The 14163-nt window shown below is 40.6% G+C and overlaps 1 protein-coding gene across 2 annotated transcripts in view; it reads right to left on the reverse strand.

Moving 5' to 3' along the window:
- Positions 1-14163, reverse strand: part of Virma (vir like m6A methyltransferase associated) — an 88442-nt gene that overhangs the window by 55404 nt on the left and 18875 nt on the right. Inside the window, exons 6-8 of one of the 2 annotated variants that reach the window (XM_008847836.2) lie at positions 13902-14024; positions 11214-11486; positions 3716-4856 (exon numbers count right to left, since the gene is read on the reverse strand). In XM_008847836.2, coding sequence (XP_008846058.1) covers positions 3716-4856; positions 11214-11486; positions 13902-14024 — 1537 coding nt within the window. The remainder of the gene's footprint in view (positions 1-3715; positions 4857-11213; positions 11487-13901; positions 14025-14163) is intronic. The other variant, XM_008847837.2, reaches the window with a different exon arrangement.

Consider the following 14163-nt stretch of genomic DNA (forward strand, 5'->3'; position numbering starts at 1 on the left):
ATCCTGAATCTATCACTCTAGAGTCCAGCCTTGGAAGACAAAAGAAAAATGAGGAGGGACCCAATAGAGGGATGCTTTTGGAAGCTCGTGTCAAGAAATTCCAATGGACTCTCAGATGAACATTTGAAAATTGCCCTGTTCTGACTTTTTTCTAGTTCCCTGTCTAGAACTTATAGTGCTAATTACTCTTGCCTTTACTTCTTCACATTGCCTAGTCACCAGTCAAGGATTTTCTTTTCCCCCTAGATATAAGAGTTATGCAATTTGGGAGTCTTTTAGATAGACCCACTGAAGGGGTACCCCAATTGCCTCATCCTGCGTCCCTGTTTAGCATGGAAGAAGCCAGAGTGGTCTGCATCCCTATTCCCTACTGGAAATCTGGGTAACCTCTTCAGAGGATGATGTGATACAAATAGGAGGTAGGAATTGGCTAGGCAGTTAGGGTAAAAAGACCCCAAAGAAAAGTAGCCAGTTTCTTGGCTAAAACTCACAATGTCCTTGGGCCTCTTAGCAATATACTCTGTTCCAAAGGCCAAAAATGTCAAAAATATTTGGGAGCTTTTATCTAGTCCTTAAAAGATTTTAGGGTTACGTCTTCAGAGGGGGGAATGTTAGTGCAGCCAAAAGCTCTATAAAAAATAAATAAATCAAAGAAGAAAGAGTTCATGAAGTTATCTGAAAAAAGTGATGGGGAGATATAGGAGGAGTTGGAGGGGAGAGAGTGGCATGGATTTGATCAAAACACCTTATATGCATGCATGAAATTTTCAATATTTATTTTTTAAAAAATGCAACCCAAATTCCTTAGCACAGCATCCAAGCCCTTGATTTTCTCTGATATACTTATCTTCTCTCTATATGCAGTAGCTGGGGTGGGGGGACAATAAGCAGTTAATTACTAGTTTCTCCCCAGTGATTGTTTAAAATCTTTCCTTACACTCAGTTCCTTCAGCCACTGGCGTATCATGACCACTTCCTGTTCTATTAACAATGAAGCTACCAGCAACAAGTCCCTCAATTTCTTTGGTATCTATCTTCAATACTATGACAGTATCTATATTTGCATACTCTTATGGTTTCCACCCTTCTTTCCAAACCAAAGTCTATTTCTGGTACATATATATATGCTGAATACCTGAATGTGTGTACACACACACACACACACACACGTTCAGGCCTATACTGTCAAATTTGTATCCCCAATGTCCTTTGGCATGGGTTCATCCACTGGATCAATCTACCAAGGTGTCACCCTTAAACGAGACTGACTCTCCCCGTCCCAAGTCATTGTTAGCCAGTGTTAGCCAGTAGTTGCTCAGTATGCTTGGGATTTCTTACCCACTTCCCCACATCCATCCTGGGATTTTTGTCTGCCTTGAACTTACACAGGTCTTGTGCATGCTGTCACATTGCTGTGAGTTCATATGAGTAATTGCCCAGTTGTCTGGAAAATTCTTTCCCTGTGGTCATCCACCACCTCTGGCTCTAACACTCTTTCCACCCCCTCTTCTATAGTGATCCCTGGGCCTTGGGAGGCAGAAATTTGATATAGGTGTCCTACTCAGGGATAAGCACTCTGGAGCTTCCCTACTGACTTTTTAAATGAGTCATTCTTCCCAGTTTACAATGCACTTTCCCATTCCAGAAAAATAAAATCAAATCTTGCTTTGTGACCACATCATGCCTTTTTGGTTTGCCTCATTTCTTCGCCCCCCACCCCTTTTTTGAGACAAGTTCTCACTTGGACCAGGCTGGCCTCAAACTCACTATAATACAGCCAGGAAGACTCTGAACTTCTGATCTTCCTGCCTCCATCTCCCAAGTTTTGGGATTACAGGAGTATGCCATATCTGGCTTATCCAATGCTAGGGATTCAACTTAGGTCTTCATGCATGCTAGGCAAACACTCTAGGAACTGAGCTACATCTGCAGGCCTCATTTCTTATCTTGCTTTGTAACCAAGTATCTAAAAATAATAACCTACGCAGCTTCCACATCCTCCTTTCCCAGTGACTCTTCATCCACACCTCATCTCCACTGCTACATTAAAAAAAAAAACAAAAAAACCTGCTCTCTTTCAAGTTCTAACTGTAATCTATACTACGAAAGTCATTATGCAATGTCCTATCCTTATTTTCTGAACCTCTCAAGTGTATTTGACTCAAGAAACCATTTACTGTTACCAGACACTACTTTCTTCCCGGTGGTTTCTTGTGTTAATTTTGCATGCTATTATTCTCTCCCCATTCTCATTTTATCTTCCTTTTCCTCCTAGGCACCCAACTCTGCTCTCCACTTACACCTAATGTCCTTCAACCTAAGAGAGAAACAACTGCCCCTGCCTGAGTCATTCAGTGGGTAAGTAGAGGACTGATTTTAGCCAGTTCCTCAGAGGGTCTCCAGGGAAATGAGCCCCATTTACCCACAATGAAAAGTTTTCTAACACCTCCTTTATTGGCTTTTCTCCTTTCCTTATCACACTCTCCTTACACAGTTCTGCTTCTTAGAATAAGCTCTCAACTAAGGACCTGCACCCAAGACTTTGGCTTTGCTTTAGGGAAACCAAAATGGGCCTAAAAATAGCTAACACCAAGAATGGCCCGGTACAGAGTTTAAAGAAGACAAGTGCCCCACTTCCTACCACTACACAGATGGAGAAATAAGTAACAAAATAACAAAAGGGCCTTCCTCCATTTTTATGTTAGAGAATTACAAGCAGTGGGCCTGGAGAGAGAGCAGTTAAGAGCACTGGCTGCTCTTGCAAAGGGCCTAGTTAAATTCCCAGCACCCACATGGCAGTTAATAACTGTGCTAACTCCAGTTCAAGGGGGTCCAACGCCTTCTGACCTCCAAGGGGATGGCACAACATGGGTGCATCTACATATATAAAAATAATATACTCAAACACATAAAGAAAATTACAGGCAAAATACCAAAACACAGCACCTTAAATATGACAAAATTAGAAACCTATTGTGGATTCTGGTACTAACAATGGCAAAATTGTATTAATACCTAACTAAAAAGATAGATGGCAGAAACAAGTGATAAACTTAAAGATATATTACCAGGACCATAAAATTACATTGATAAAATACAATTTTTTAAATTTTATTATTTTTATTTTGTGTGTATGAGTGTATTGCCTGCACGTATGTGAGTGTACCCGTGTCGTGCAATGTCATGGAGGTCAGAGAGGGCTTTGGATTCCCCTGGAACTGGAGTTAAGGATGGTTTGGAGCCACCATGTGGGTGCTGAGAATCGAACCCAGATCCTCTGTAAGAGCAATCAGTGCTTTTAACCACTAAGCCATCTCTCCAGCCCTGATAATATAATTTTAACTTATAGTGTACTCCAGTAGTAAAGTAAAAAGGCCTTACAGAGACAAGCTCTCTTCTTCCTATGCCATCCTCTCCTACTACCATGTAAGAAGTAGGTTACTTTTCATTATTTTTGCTTATGGACATGCTTAAACAAGCAACATTATTATTTACTATCTTTCTTCTATGTTAGTAATCCTGACTTACATACTAAAACAATACCAGTTCACCCATACACAGTAACATGTGAGTTTCCCTACTGAATATCTACTTTGAAATATGAAATACACAGTTATACATTGCATATGAACAGATGAAAAACAACGAAATCATCATGTAAAATTATCTCCAATGATCTGCAAAAAATAGCTCCCCCAAAACAAGTATATCTTACCTAAAGAGAACAGGGTATGGGTCATCCCTCTCTGGAGGTCCAGTAATTCGTGCTATTGTTGGAAAAGACTTAACAGGTGGTTGAATCATTGTATGAGGTGCAGTTTCCATTAAGTGAAAAACCTCCTCCAAGAGGTTAATAAGCTTTTCTATTTCGCCTTCGCTTATAATTGAGGATTCCAAAAGATCCATGTCGATAGAAGCTTCTACTTCATTCTCATAATCTGGGTTTGTTCTCTCCAGTCCAGCATCTGTGTCATGATCAGGTTCACTATGGTTAGGAACAGAAGAAGTCTTCTCTGCTAAATGGTCACCAAGCCTTTTAATCTCTGACAGGACTTCATAGAAATGGCATTTTTGGAGAATAGCTGAGCCACCAGTGACAACCCTCACAGTCTGGTCTAGGAGTATGAGCTCCAGCAGTTTCTGATAGCCACTTTTTTCACTCTGCCTGCCTCTTAGAAAAGCTTCCATTCCTTCTGTCATGCTAATGACACTGTCCAAAGCTTTAAAAGCATTCAGTTTAAGGGAGGATGAGACATGATCAGCAAACAGGAGATCAAACAGTACATTGATCACTCCTGCATCTAGCAATTCTGTGACTCCCTGAGCCCCACATTCTGCCAAAGAGGACACTAATTTGGTCCCAGCTTTGAGCTGTCGGACATTTAAGGCTATGGGTTGGCGAAAGGCTACTTGTAAATTTAGAGCTTGCATTGTCCAGTCTACCAACTGACCAAGTGAGTCTTGTTTTGTGTTTTTCAACTGCAAATAGCTTAATCCTTTTATTATTAAACTTGGAATTTCTTCTAGAGCCGTTACCCATTTTGCACCTCTATCTTCACGATATAAATCTAGTAGTTCAGTTAACTTCACTGAGGCTTCTATTGCCCCTGTATTTTCTTTATCTGGACCTTGATCCTTCATTCTACTGACTTCAATTTCAAAAGCAGTCTTGTATGGACAGCTGAAATATAAGAGTGGCACCAGCTCCCTGTCGTACGGGTCATATGTCATTGGAGGAACAGATGCCAGATCTTCAGGAGTGTATTCAACATCAAAGTTTGGATACTTAAAAGTTTCCCGCTCCAAGTCGGCAATTCCATCTTCATCACTGGAAATCTGTTCATAACCATCATCCCCTGAAAATAAGTTTAAACAGTATTTAAGTACTGCATCATTTTTGTTTAATGCATGAATTGGGGTTGATCAAAAAGCTTATTTCGTGGTAAACCAAGCATTTAGAATTGATTTCTTTAATAAAATCAACTTTTATTCCCACTTATCAACCATTTCCAGTGTTTTGTAATTTCTAATACCATAATTATGGATAAGCTTATTAAACAAATTCTTCCATTTTACTTGTTCAGCCTTATAACAGACACTGTTTCCTGACACAAATAAAATTAGAAATGCCTCAACATAGCAAAACTATCCCTCAGAAGGGAAGAAATTAAGGTTACCTTCTTGAGAAATTTTTAAAATTTTATATTACATCTATTTATTTATTCACCAGGGAGAAGTGTTTACGTGTCATGGTGCATGTGTAGATGTCAGAGGACAACCTGCAGGACTTAGTTCTCTCCCTCCACCAAATAGGTCCTGGGACTCAGGTAGTCAGGGCTTGGCACCTACTGAGCCCCAACATTATTTTTAAGATTAAAAAAAAAAAAAAATTAGTGGGCAAATATTATTAAAGATAAATAAGACTAGTATAAGTCAGATACGGAAGCACACTCCTGTAATCCCAGCACTTGAGAAGCAGCAAGAAGACTGCTCTGAGTTCCAGGTCAGATAGACCTATATATCAAGAACATGTCTTCAAAAAAAAGGAGAGTGGGGTCGGGGGCTAAGGACATAGGTCAGTTTGGTAAGTGCTTGACACTCAAGCATGAGGATCTGAGTTCAGATACCCAACACCCATGTAAAAAGCTGTGAGTGAGGTCTGGGGAAATGGTTTGGTAAAGGCTGTGCAAGCATGAGCACATGAGTTCAGGTCCCCAGAGCTCATGTAAATGCTGGAGCACAGTGGCACAAATCTATAACCCCAGCACTTAGGGCAACAAGATGATTAGATCCCAGAGGGCTTGGTCAGCTAGTCCAGTTGGAACAGCAAACCCCAGGTTCACCAAGAGGCCATGTCTCAAAAAATAAAGAAGACAGGGCTAGACAGATAGCTCAATGGTTAAGAACATTAACCAAGCTGCTCTTGCTGAAGACTTGGGTTCAATTCACAGTACCACATGACGGCTAACAACTATCTGTAACTCCAGTTCCAGGGGATCTGATGCCCTCTTCTGACCTCCATGGGCATTGTATGACATGGGTGCACTTACACACATGGAGGCAATACACTCACACTCATAAAAAAATAAAAAAAATAAAAAGAGCACAATCTAAGAAGAAACCCAGTATCAATCTGTGACCTACACACAACCCATACACACACACACACACACACACACACACACACACGTACGCACACACGCACGCACACACACAGAGACATGAGGAACAGCATGTACGTGGTACTGACCAGGAAGGCAGGCACAGCAGTATACCTAGGGCTTGCTACCCAGTCAGTCTAGCAAAATTAGTGAGCTCTAGGTTCAGTGGCAGACCCTGTCTCAAAAAATAAGGTTGAAAAGCAATTGAAGAAGACATCTAATACTGACTTGAGGTCATCATGTGTACATGGACTCATACACACAGCTGCATAAATACAAACAGACACAGACACAGACACAGACACAGACACAGACACACACACACACACACACACACACACACACACACAAGGACTGGGGAGATAAGTCAGTAGGTAAAGCACTTGCTGTGTAAGTGTAAAAACCTGAGTTCAAAACACCAGAACCCACATAAAACAGGACATGGTAGTGCTAACCCCAGCATACCTTTGGCGAGACAGGAGGCTGAAACAGGAGAATTCCTAGAAGCTTGTAGGCTAGCTAGCCTAGCATACACAGAGGTGAACAAGAGACCCTGTGTCAGAGAAGACCAACACCTGAGGCTGTCCTTTGACTTTGACCTTCACATGTACACTGTTGCACATATGCCCCCAAACTGAAAACATACATCACACACACACACACACACACACACACACACACACAGAGAGAGAGAGAGAGAGAGAGAGAGAGAGAGAGAGAGAGAGGATAAAAGGAAGAAAAAAGAATGCTGTAATTATAAGATCAAGTATTTTCAGAAAAAAAAAATTACAGGTTCTTTTTGTACTTCTTATTCTACCTCTCTGCATTTTCCTGGCATAGTTTCCTAGGTCTTTAAGAGTCTTATGGAAATTCTGTTTACTTCAAATGCTTAGCTAGACTGCAGAGACAGCTCAATGGCTAAGAACATGTACTGTTCCTACAAAGGACTCAAGTTCAATTCCCAGCACCCATTTTAGGCAGTTCACAATCATCTCTAGCTCCAAGGGAGCTGAAGCTCTGGTCTCCAAAGGCAAATGCACTCACTCACATGCAAAAATCTACACTCATACATACATACACACAATTAAAAATAAAATCTTTAGAAGTTCAAGGTCATCCTCAATTACATGAGTTCCAGGATAACCTAGGGTAAGTGAAAACCTGCCTTGAAAAATAAAAAGAGCTCAGTTTTGCCAAAATAAACCATTCCTTCTTTATTTTTTATTTTATTTACTTTTCTGTGTATGTTACTATTGAATCTAGAGCCTTACACATGCTATCTAAGTACTCTACCACTGACCTCCATCCCTATCCATTTGGTCTTGAAATCAGTATGTGAATAGGAAGGCCTGCAACCTATAATCTTCCTGCCTTAGCCTCCCAAGAAATGTTATAGGTGCTTAAAACCATGCCCAGCTCAAAATAAAGCTTCTGTGTTAATTAGAAAATATGCACAGGTTTTTACTCTGGATCAAAAGAGAACAAAGGACAAAGAAATATTTTGGTTTTATTTCCTGACAACACTACTACCTAGTTGTAGAAAAATGGAAACAAGTAATAACTACAAAAGAAAGAAAATAAAATGGGGAGCTAGAGAGATGGGTCATTGGTAAAGAGCACTGACTGCTTTTATAAGGGACCTGGGTTCAAATTCCCAGTACCCACATGGAGGCTAACATATCTGCAACTCCAGTTCCAGAGAATCCAACATACTTTTCTGACTTTCACAGGCATTGCATAACAAGGGTGACATACATACATGCACACAATACATTCATACACATAAAATAAAAATAATAAATGTATTTATTTATTTATTTATTTATTTATTTATTTATTTATTTATTTATTGTCTTTTTTGAGGCAGGGTCTCCTTGTAGCCCCAGCTGTCCTGGAACTCACTATGTAGACCAGGCTGGCTGGCCTTGAATTCACAAAGATCCACCTGCCTCTGCCTCCCAAGTGCTGGGATTAAAGGCGTGTGCCACCACACCCGAAATAAAATATTTTTAAGAAAAGAAAATGGGGGCTGGAGAGATGGTTCAATGGTTAAGAGCACTGATTGCTCTTGTGGAGGACTGGGTTGATTCCCAGCACCCACATGTCAGCTAACAACTGTCCGTAACTCCAGTTCTAGGGGATCTGACTCCCCTGCACGACAGAGATGCACTTATACACATGCTGGCAATAGTCATACAGAAAAAAAAGAGAGATGGGAGGGAGGAGGAGAGAGGGGAAGGGAGGGGAGGGGAGGGAAGATGTTTCCAGAGAATTACTTCAGCACTTTTTGACATTCCTTTGCTTAGCTAAAACAATACACTCATGAAAAGATTAAGGTCTTTAATCCCAGCAGTGGCAGGTGATCTCTGTGAGTTCAAGGCCAGCCTGGTTTACATAGCCAGTTCCAGGTCAGTTGGGGCTATAGGGAGACCCTGTCTCAAAAAGACCAAAAAAGAAAAGATTAAGGCCTCAAAGAATCTAACTCTCTGATAAACTAGAGATTGTAAATCAAATTAACCAATCTCATTTTCACTTTTCTCTGCATATTGTCTTGGTTAAAACAAGTGCCTGACTGAAATGCAACAACTGTTTGCCAGGCACAAGAAATCCAAAAAAGATTATTTGATAACCTGGGAATGGAAAAAGATAAGAAAAGTATCACTTATTAATTTAACTATTTCTGTATGTTTATAAAAGGGTCATTGTGAATCTAGAATCACCCTATTGTTTATCTTTTTTTTTAAAGCCAAGGCAGATTGCCATTTTACATAAATGTTTATTATTACATGACATTTCTTGGACAAATTATGAGAAAATTATCTTGCTTTTTGCTTTTAAAGGAAAAATAAAATCTAATCAAAGGATTGCACCATACTGCAACATGTACTTAGAACTGAGATTCCCCACAGACAACCCAGACAAATCTCTAAAAATAACACAGCATTTTGTCAAAAGTACCTCAGTGCCTTTTTTTTGGTCTTTTTGAGACAGCATCTCCCTGTAGCCCCAGCTGGCCTGGAACTCACTATGTAGACCAGGCTGGCCTCAAACTCACAGAGATCCACCTGCCTCTGCCTCCTGAGTGCTGGGATTAAAGGAGTGTACCACCACACCTGGCCATGCCATCTATTTTTATAAATTGGGCCCAGCTTATAACATCAATGCCCACTCTAAAACTAGCCACCAAATTCCTCATTCATTTACTAGATGACTCTACTTCCCTGACTAAAGCTGATGGTATCAAAGAACAACTCATATTGTAGCAGGCCAAGTAAAATCTCTCTCCCAAGAAACTAGAAATGACATAGAGTCAGACACTTTAGGCTAGTTAGAGCATATTAAGCCTGTGGGAAAAATAAACAAGCTAATTGACCAAGAATAACAGACACACAAAAGACACAGGCACCTCATTTGCTCATAGGCACATGTCTTGAGATCTAACTACATAACCCTTAGAGTCCTTTTTAAAAAATATTTATGGCCACAAATGACAAAATGCAGAGAATACAAGTCTGCAGAATGTGGGTCCTTGGACAGGACTCCTATATTGAGGTCCACCCACCCAGGGCTCAGGAACCATTTCGGAAGAGTGGGTGAAAAGATTTTAAAAGCCAGGAGGTGTCTGACCATACAGGAATAGTCCTACCGGCACCTGGAACCCTACAGCAATGGTGTCAGCATGCACTATTATCCATGCAAACTCAGGCAGACAAAAACCCAGCACAGAACTGTGGAAACAGCAAGCCCGAATCTTAGTCAATTACTGGCAGCTGATTACTGCTGGGTGAGGAAGAGCTGATCTTCTTGAAGGAACAGATTCTAGACAGGCTGACTAAACCTCTGGTGAATGAACTTACACTGAGAGACATCTGGGGACACTAACTTTACGTAACAGACCCTAACACAAATGACAGAATGTATGAACTCCCGTGGGGGAGAATACGGGAGGGTGCCAAAGGGGAAGGGGGGAAGGGGTATAAAGATGATTTTCTGTATGAAATACACAAAAATTCAATTAAAAAAAAAATAAAAAAAACTATCAGCCACATGTGGTGGTACACGCCTTTAATCCCAGCACCTGGGAGGCAGAGGCGGGCCCCTCTCTGAGGTCAAGGACAGACTGAGCTACTGCTTCCATTCTGTCCTAGGTTACACAGCTTTTGAGTGCCAGGCATTCCTACCAGTGGGTGTTTCCCTGGTGCTGAACACATCACCTGCAGCAGCAGCACACACCTGCTGCTGTTCCTCCCACCTGGCTTCCTCCATGGAGGGAAGACTATTCATTGTCATAAGAATAAAAACACTGGTATAAAGATGATTTTCTGTATGAAATACACAAAAATTCAATTAAAAAAAAAATAAAAAAAACTATCAGCCACATGTGGTGGTACACGCCTTTAATCCCAGCACCTGGGAGGCAGAGGCGGGCCCATCTCTGAGTTCAAGGCCAGCCTGATCTACATAGCAAGTTCCAGGTCAACTGGGGCTACAGGGAAACTCTGTCTCAAAAAGACCAAAAAAAATTAAAAATAAATAAATTTTATTTTTAATTAAGTGTATATGTGTAGTTTTTTTTAAAATATGTATTTATTTTTATTTAATGTTTATGAGGGTTATGCCTGCATACAAGTACATCTATGTCGTGCAATGCCCACGGAGGACAGAAGAAGGCGTTGGATTCCCTGGAACTGGAGTTAAAGACAATTGTTAGCCACCATGTAGGTGCTAGGCATCAAATGTGGGTCTTCTTCAAGAACAGACAGTGCTTTTAACCAAGCCACATCTCCAGCCCCTATGTGTGTCTTTTTCATATGAGTTTATACATGTGAGTGCAAATGCCTGAGGCAGCTGCGAACCACCTGATATAGGTATTAGGACTCAAACTCAGGTCCTCTGGAAGAGTACCAAAGTCTCTTAACCACTGAGCTATCTCTTCACATCTACCCTTAATAATTCTTAAAACCCACTTATCTTTATTATAAATTCTTTCGCAATGCCCAAGCAACAGTTTCTAGTACAGAAAACTAAAAACTCATAGCTAATATTAATCACCTTCACCTTCTTCATCCTCTTCACCTTCTTCATCCTCATCTTCCTCTTCCTCCTCAGGAATACTATCTACTGTGTGTCGGTCATCCTCATCTTCATCCTCTTCTTCCTCTACATCCACATCATCTTCATCATCTTCTCCTTCTTCTTGCTGTTCCTCTTCCACTTCTCCATCATCTGAATACTGACCTTCGTGAGGAACAGAATTCCTATCAGGAGAAATGGGCTCAAAGTAATCTTCTCTATGGGGAGCATCCTCTTCCTTATCACCAGACACTGAAAACACAGATTTAAGGGAGATTATTTCAATGGTTTAAATATCATCATGAGGCAGCAGGATTGGAGCCTTTAACTACATAATGACATTTTGAATTAAGAAAATGGCAGAATTATGCTTATAAAAATATTAAGAAGGGAGGGCTAGGCACAGTGGTCTTTAATCCCAGACCTGGAGAGGTAGATACAGGCAGATTTCTATGAGTTCAAGGCCAGCCAATAATGTAAGATAATAAGAAGGAGCTGGAGAAATGGCTCAGTGGTTAAGAACAGACATTGTTCCTCCAGAGGACCTGAATTCAGTTCCTAGAACCCATGACAGGTGGCTCACAAGTACCTATAACTCCAGCTCCAGGGGGATTCAATACCTGACACCCATTCGCATGGGCACATACCCCACACAGACAGATACACATAATTAAAAACAAAATATAGGGGCTGGAGAGATAGCTCATTGGTTAAGAAGACCGACTGTTCTTGCAGAAGACCCAGGTTTGAATCCCAGCATCCACATAGCAGCTAACAACTGTCCATAACTCCAGTTCCAGGGGATCTGACAGTCTCTTCTGTCCTCTGCAGGCATTACACGACATGGGTGCACTTACCTACACGCATACACATAAAATAAAAAATAATAAATAAAACAATATATAAATTTTTTTTTTCTTTTTTTGTCTTTTTTTGAGACAGGGTCTCCTTGTAGCCCCAGTTGTCCTGGAACGCACTATGTAGACCGGGCTGGCCTCGAACTCACAAAGATCCACCTGCCTCTGCCTCCCAAGTGCTAGGATTAAAGATGTGCACCACCACACCCGGCAATATATAAATATTTTAATACATATATTATAAAGAAGTTGATATGGTGGTATACGCTTGCAATCCTAACAGTTGGGAGATGAAGACAGGAAGGATCAGGAGTTAAAGCCAGTCTCAGCTCCGTAGTGAATCTGAGGACAACCTGGACTACAGGAAACCCTGCCTCAAAACAATAAAAAGGGACATGGAAGCCTCTGTTATTTGCAGATTCTCATCTTGAAAGGAATGATTCTCTAGAACAGACCTCCCACCTTTCCTGAGGGCCAGTTGTGGTCCTCATTCCATATGTGGTCCTGGGCACCCAGTCCTTGATGTGGGATCTCTCCCATAACCAGATTTTTCATTATTTTTCTATTACTCTTCTATGCCCCTATGCCTTCACCTATGCTCTCAGTGAAATTCTAGAGATAAAACTGAACTCCCACAGCCCAAGAAGGTTAAAAAAGAAAATAACCATAAAGTGCTATAATCTAAACTGATAAAATTCTCAAGCTAAAATATGTGATTAGATTTTAGAATATAAATTTGAAACTCTTAACCACTGAGTCATCTCTCAAGCCCCCATAAAACTTTATTTTTAAAAATATAAATGGAGGGGCTGGAGAGATGGCTTAGTGGTTAAGAACACTGGCTGTTCTTACAGAAGACCCGGGTTCGAATCCCAGCACCCACATGGCAGCTAACAACTGTCCGTAACTCCAGTTCCAGGGGATCTAACAGCCTCTTCTGTCTTCCATGAGCATTGCACGACACAGGTGCACTTACCTACATGCAGGCAATACGCGCATACACATTTAAAAAAAAGTAAAAATAATAAAATGTATTTTTAAAATTATTTTTAAAAACCCTAAAGAGTAGTTGGGCGTGGTGGTGCATGCCTTTAATCCCAGCACTCAGGAGGCAGAGGCAGGCAGATCCTTGTGAGTTCAAGGCCAGCCTGGTCTACATAGTGAGTTCAGGTCAGCTGGGACTACAGGGAGACCCTATCTCAGAAAGACTAAAAAAAAAAAAAAAAACCTAAAAGTATACATATATATAAAACTTCATATGCTGCGAATAAAATATACTACTTTATGGTATTTTCTGTTCTTATACTATACACTAAGTCTTTAGCTTTTATGTTACTAAGATTGGTTTTGCTAAGAAGAGACACTACATTTTTTTTTTTTTGTCTTTTTGAGACAGGGTCTCCCTGTAGCCCCAACTGTCCTGGAACTCACTATGTAGACCAGGCTGACCTCGAACTCACAGAGATCCGCCTGCCTCTGCCTCCTGAGTGCTGGGATTAAAGGCATGCGCTACCACACACAGCTTACATGACTTATTTTTAACTGGTACTCATATACATACTATTCTGTTACATTAATACTCTATTTTGAAAGCACTGTTGGTACAGCTTCCAATTAACTAACATATATTATTTAACAAGTTCCTCTACCACTAGAAAAAATAAAAAACACAAATAAACCTGATGGAATAAGGGAAGCTGGGGAGGACAATCATCAAGATTTGATTACCAGCACCTCATTTCCTCATTTCTTTTATTACTATTTAACACTAATTGGGGGTGGGGGGGTAATTATGGCACTGACTTCACACCTGGCAAAGGCATAGGATCATCCTCATCATCATCAGGTGGAGGGGGTCCCGGAGGAGTTCTTGGTCCCCTTGGCTGAGGTCTTGGAGGACTGCCATTAAACTGATCTTCTTTCTCACCATCAGCTAGAAGAAAAACAAAAATACTGAATTAGTACAGTATGTTGAAAGGAATACTTTTTTAAAATTTTTTATTTATTATTATTTTTGCTTTTTTTTTTGATTTGGTCTTTTTGAGACAGGGTCTCCCTGTAGCCCCAGCTGT

Source organism: Nannospalax galili, unplaced genomic scaffold (genome assembly GCF_000622305.1).
Source record: "Nannospalax galili isolate Female #2095 unplaced genomic scaffold, S.galili_v1.0 scaffold183, whole genome shotgun sequence".
NCBI lineage: Eukaryota > Metazoa > Chordata > Mammalia > Rodentia > Spalacidae > Nannospalax > Nannospalax galili.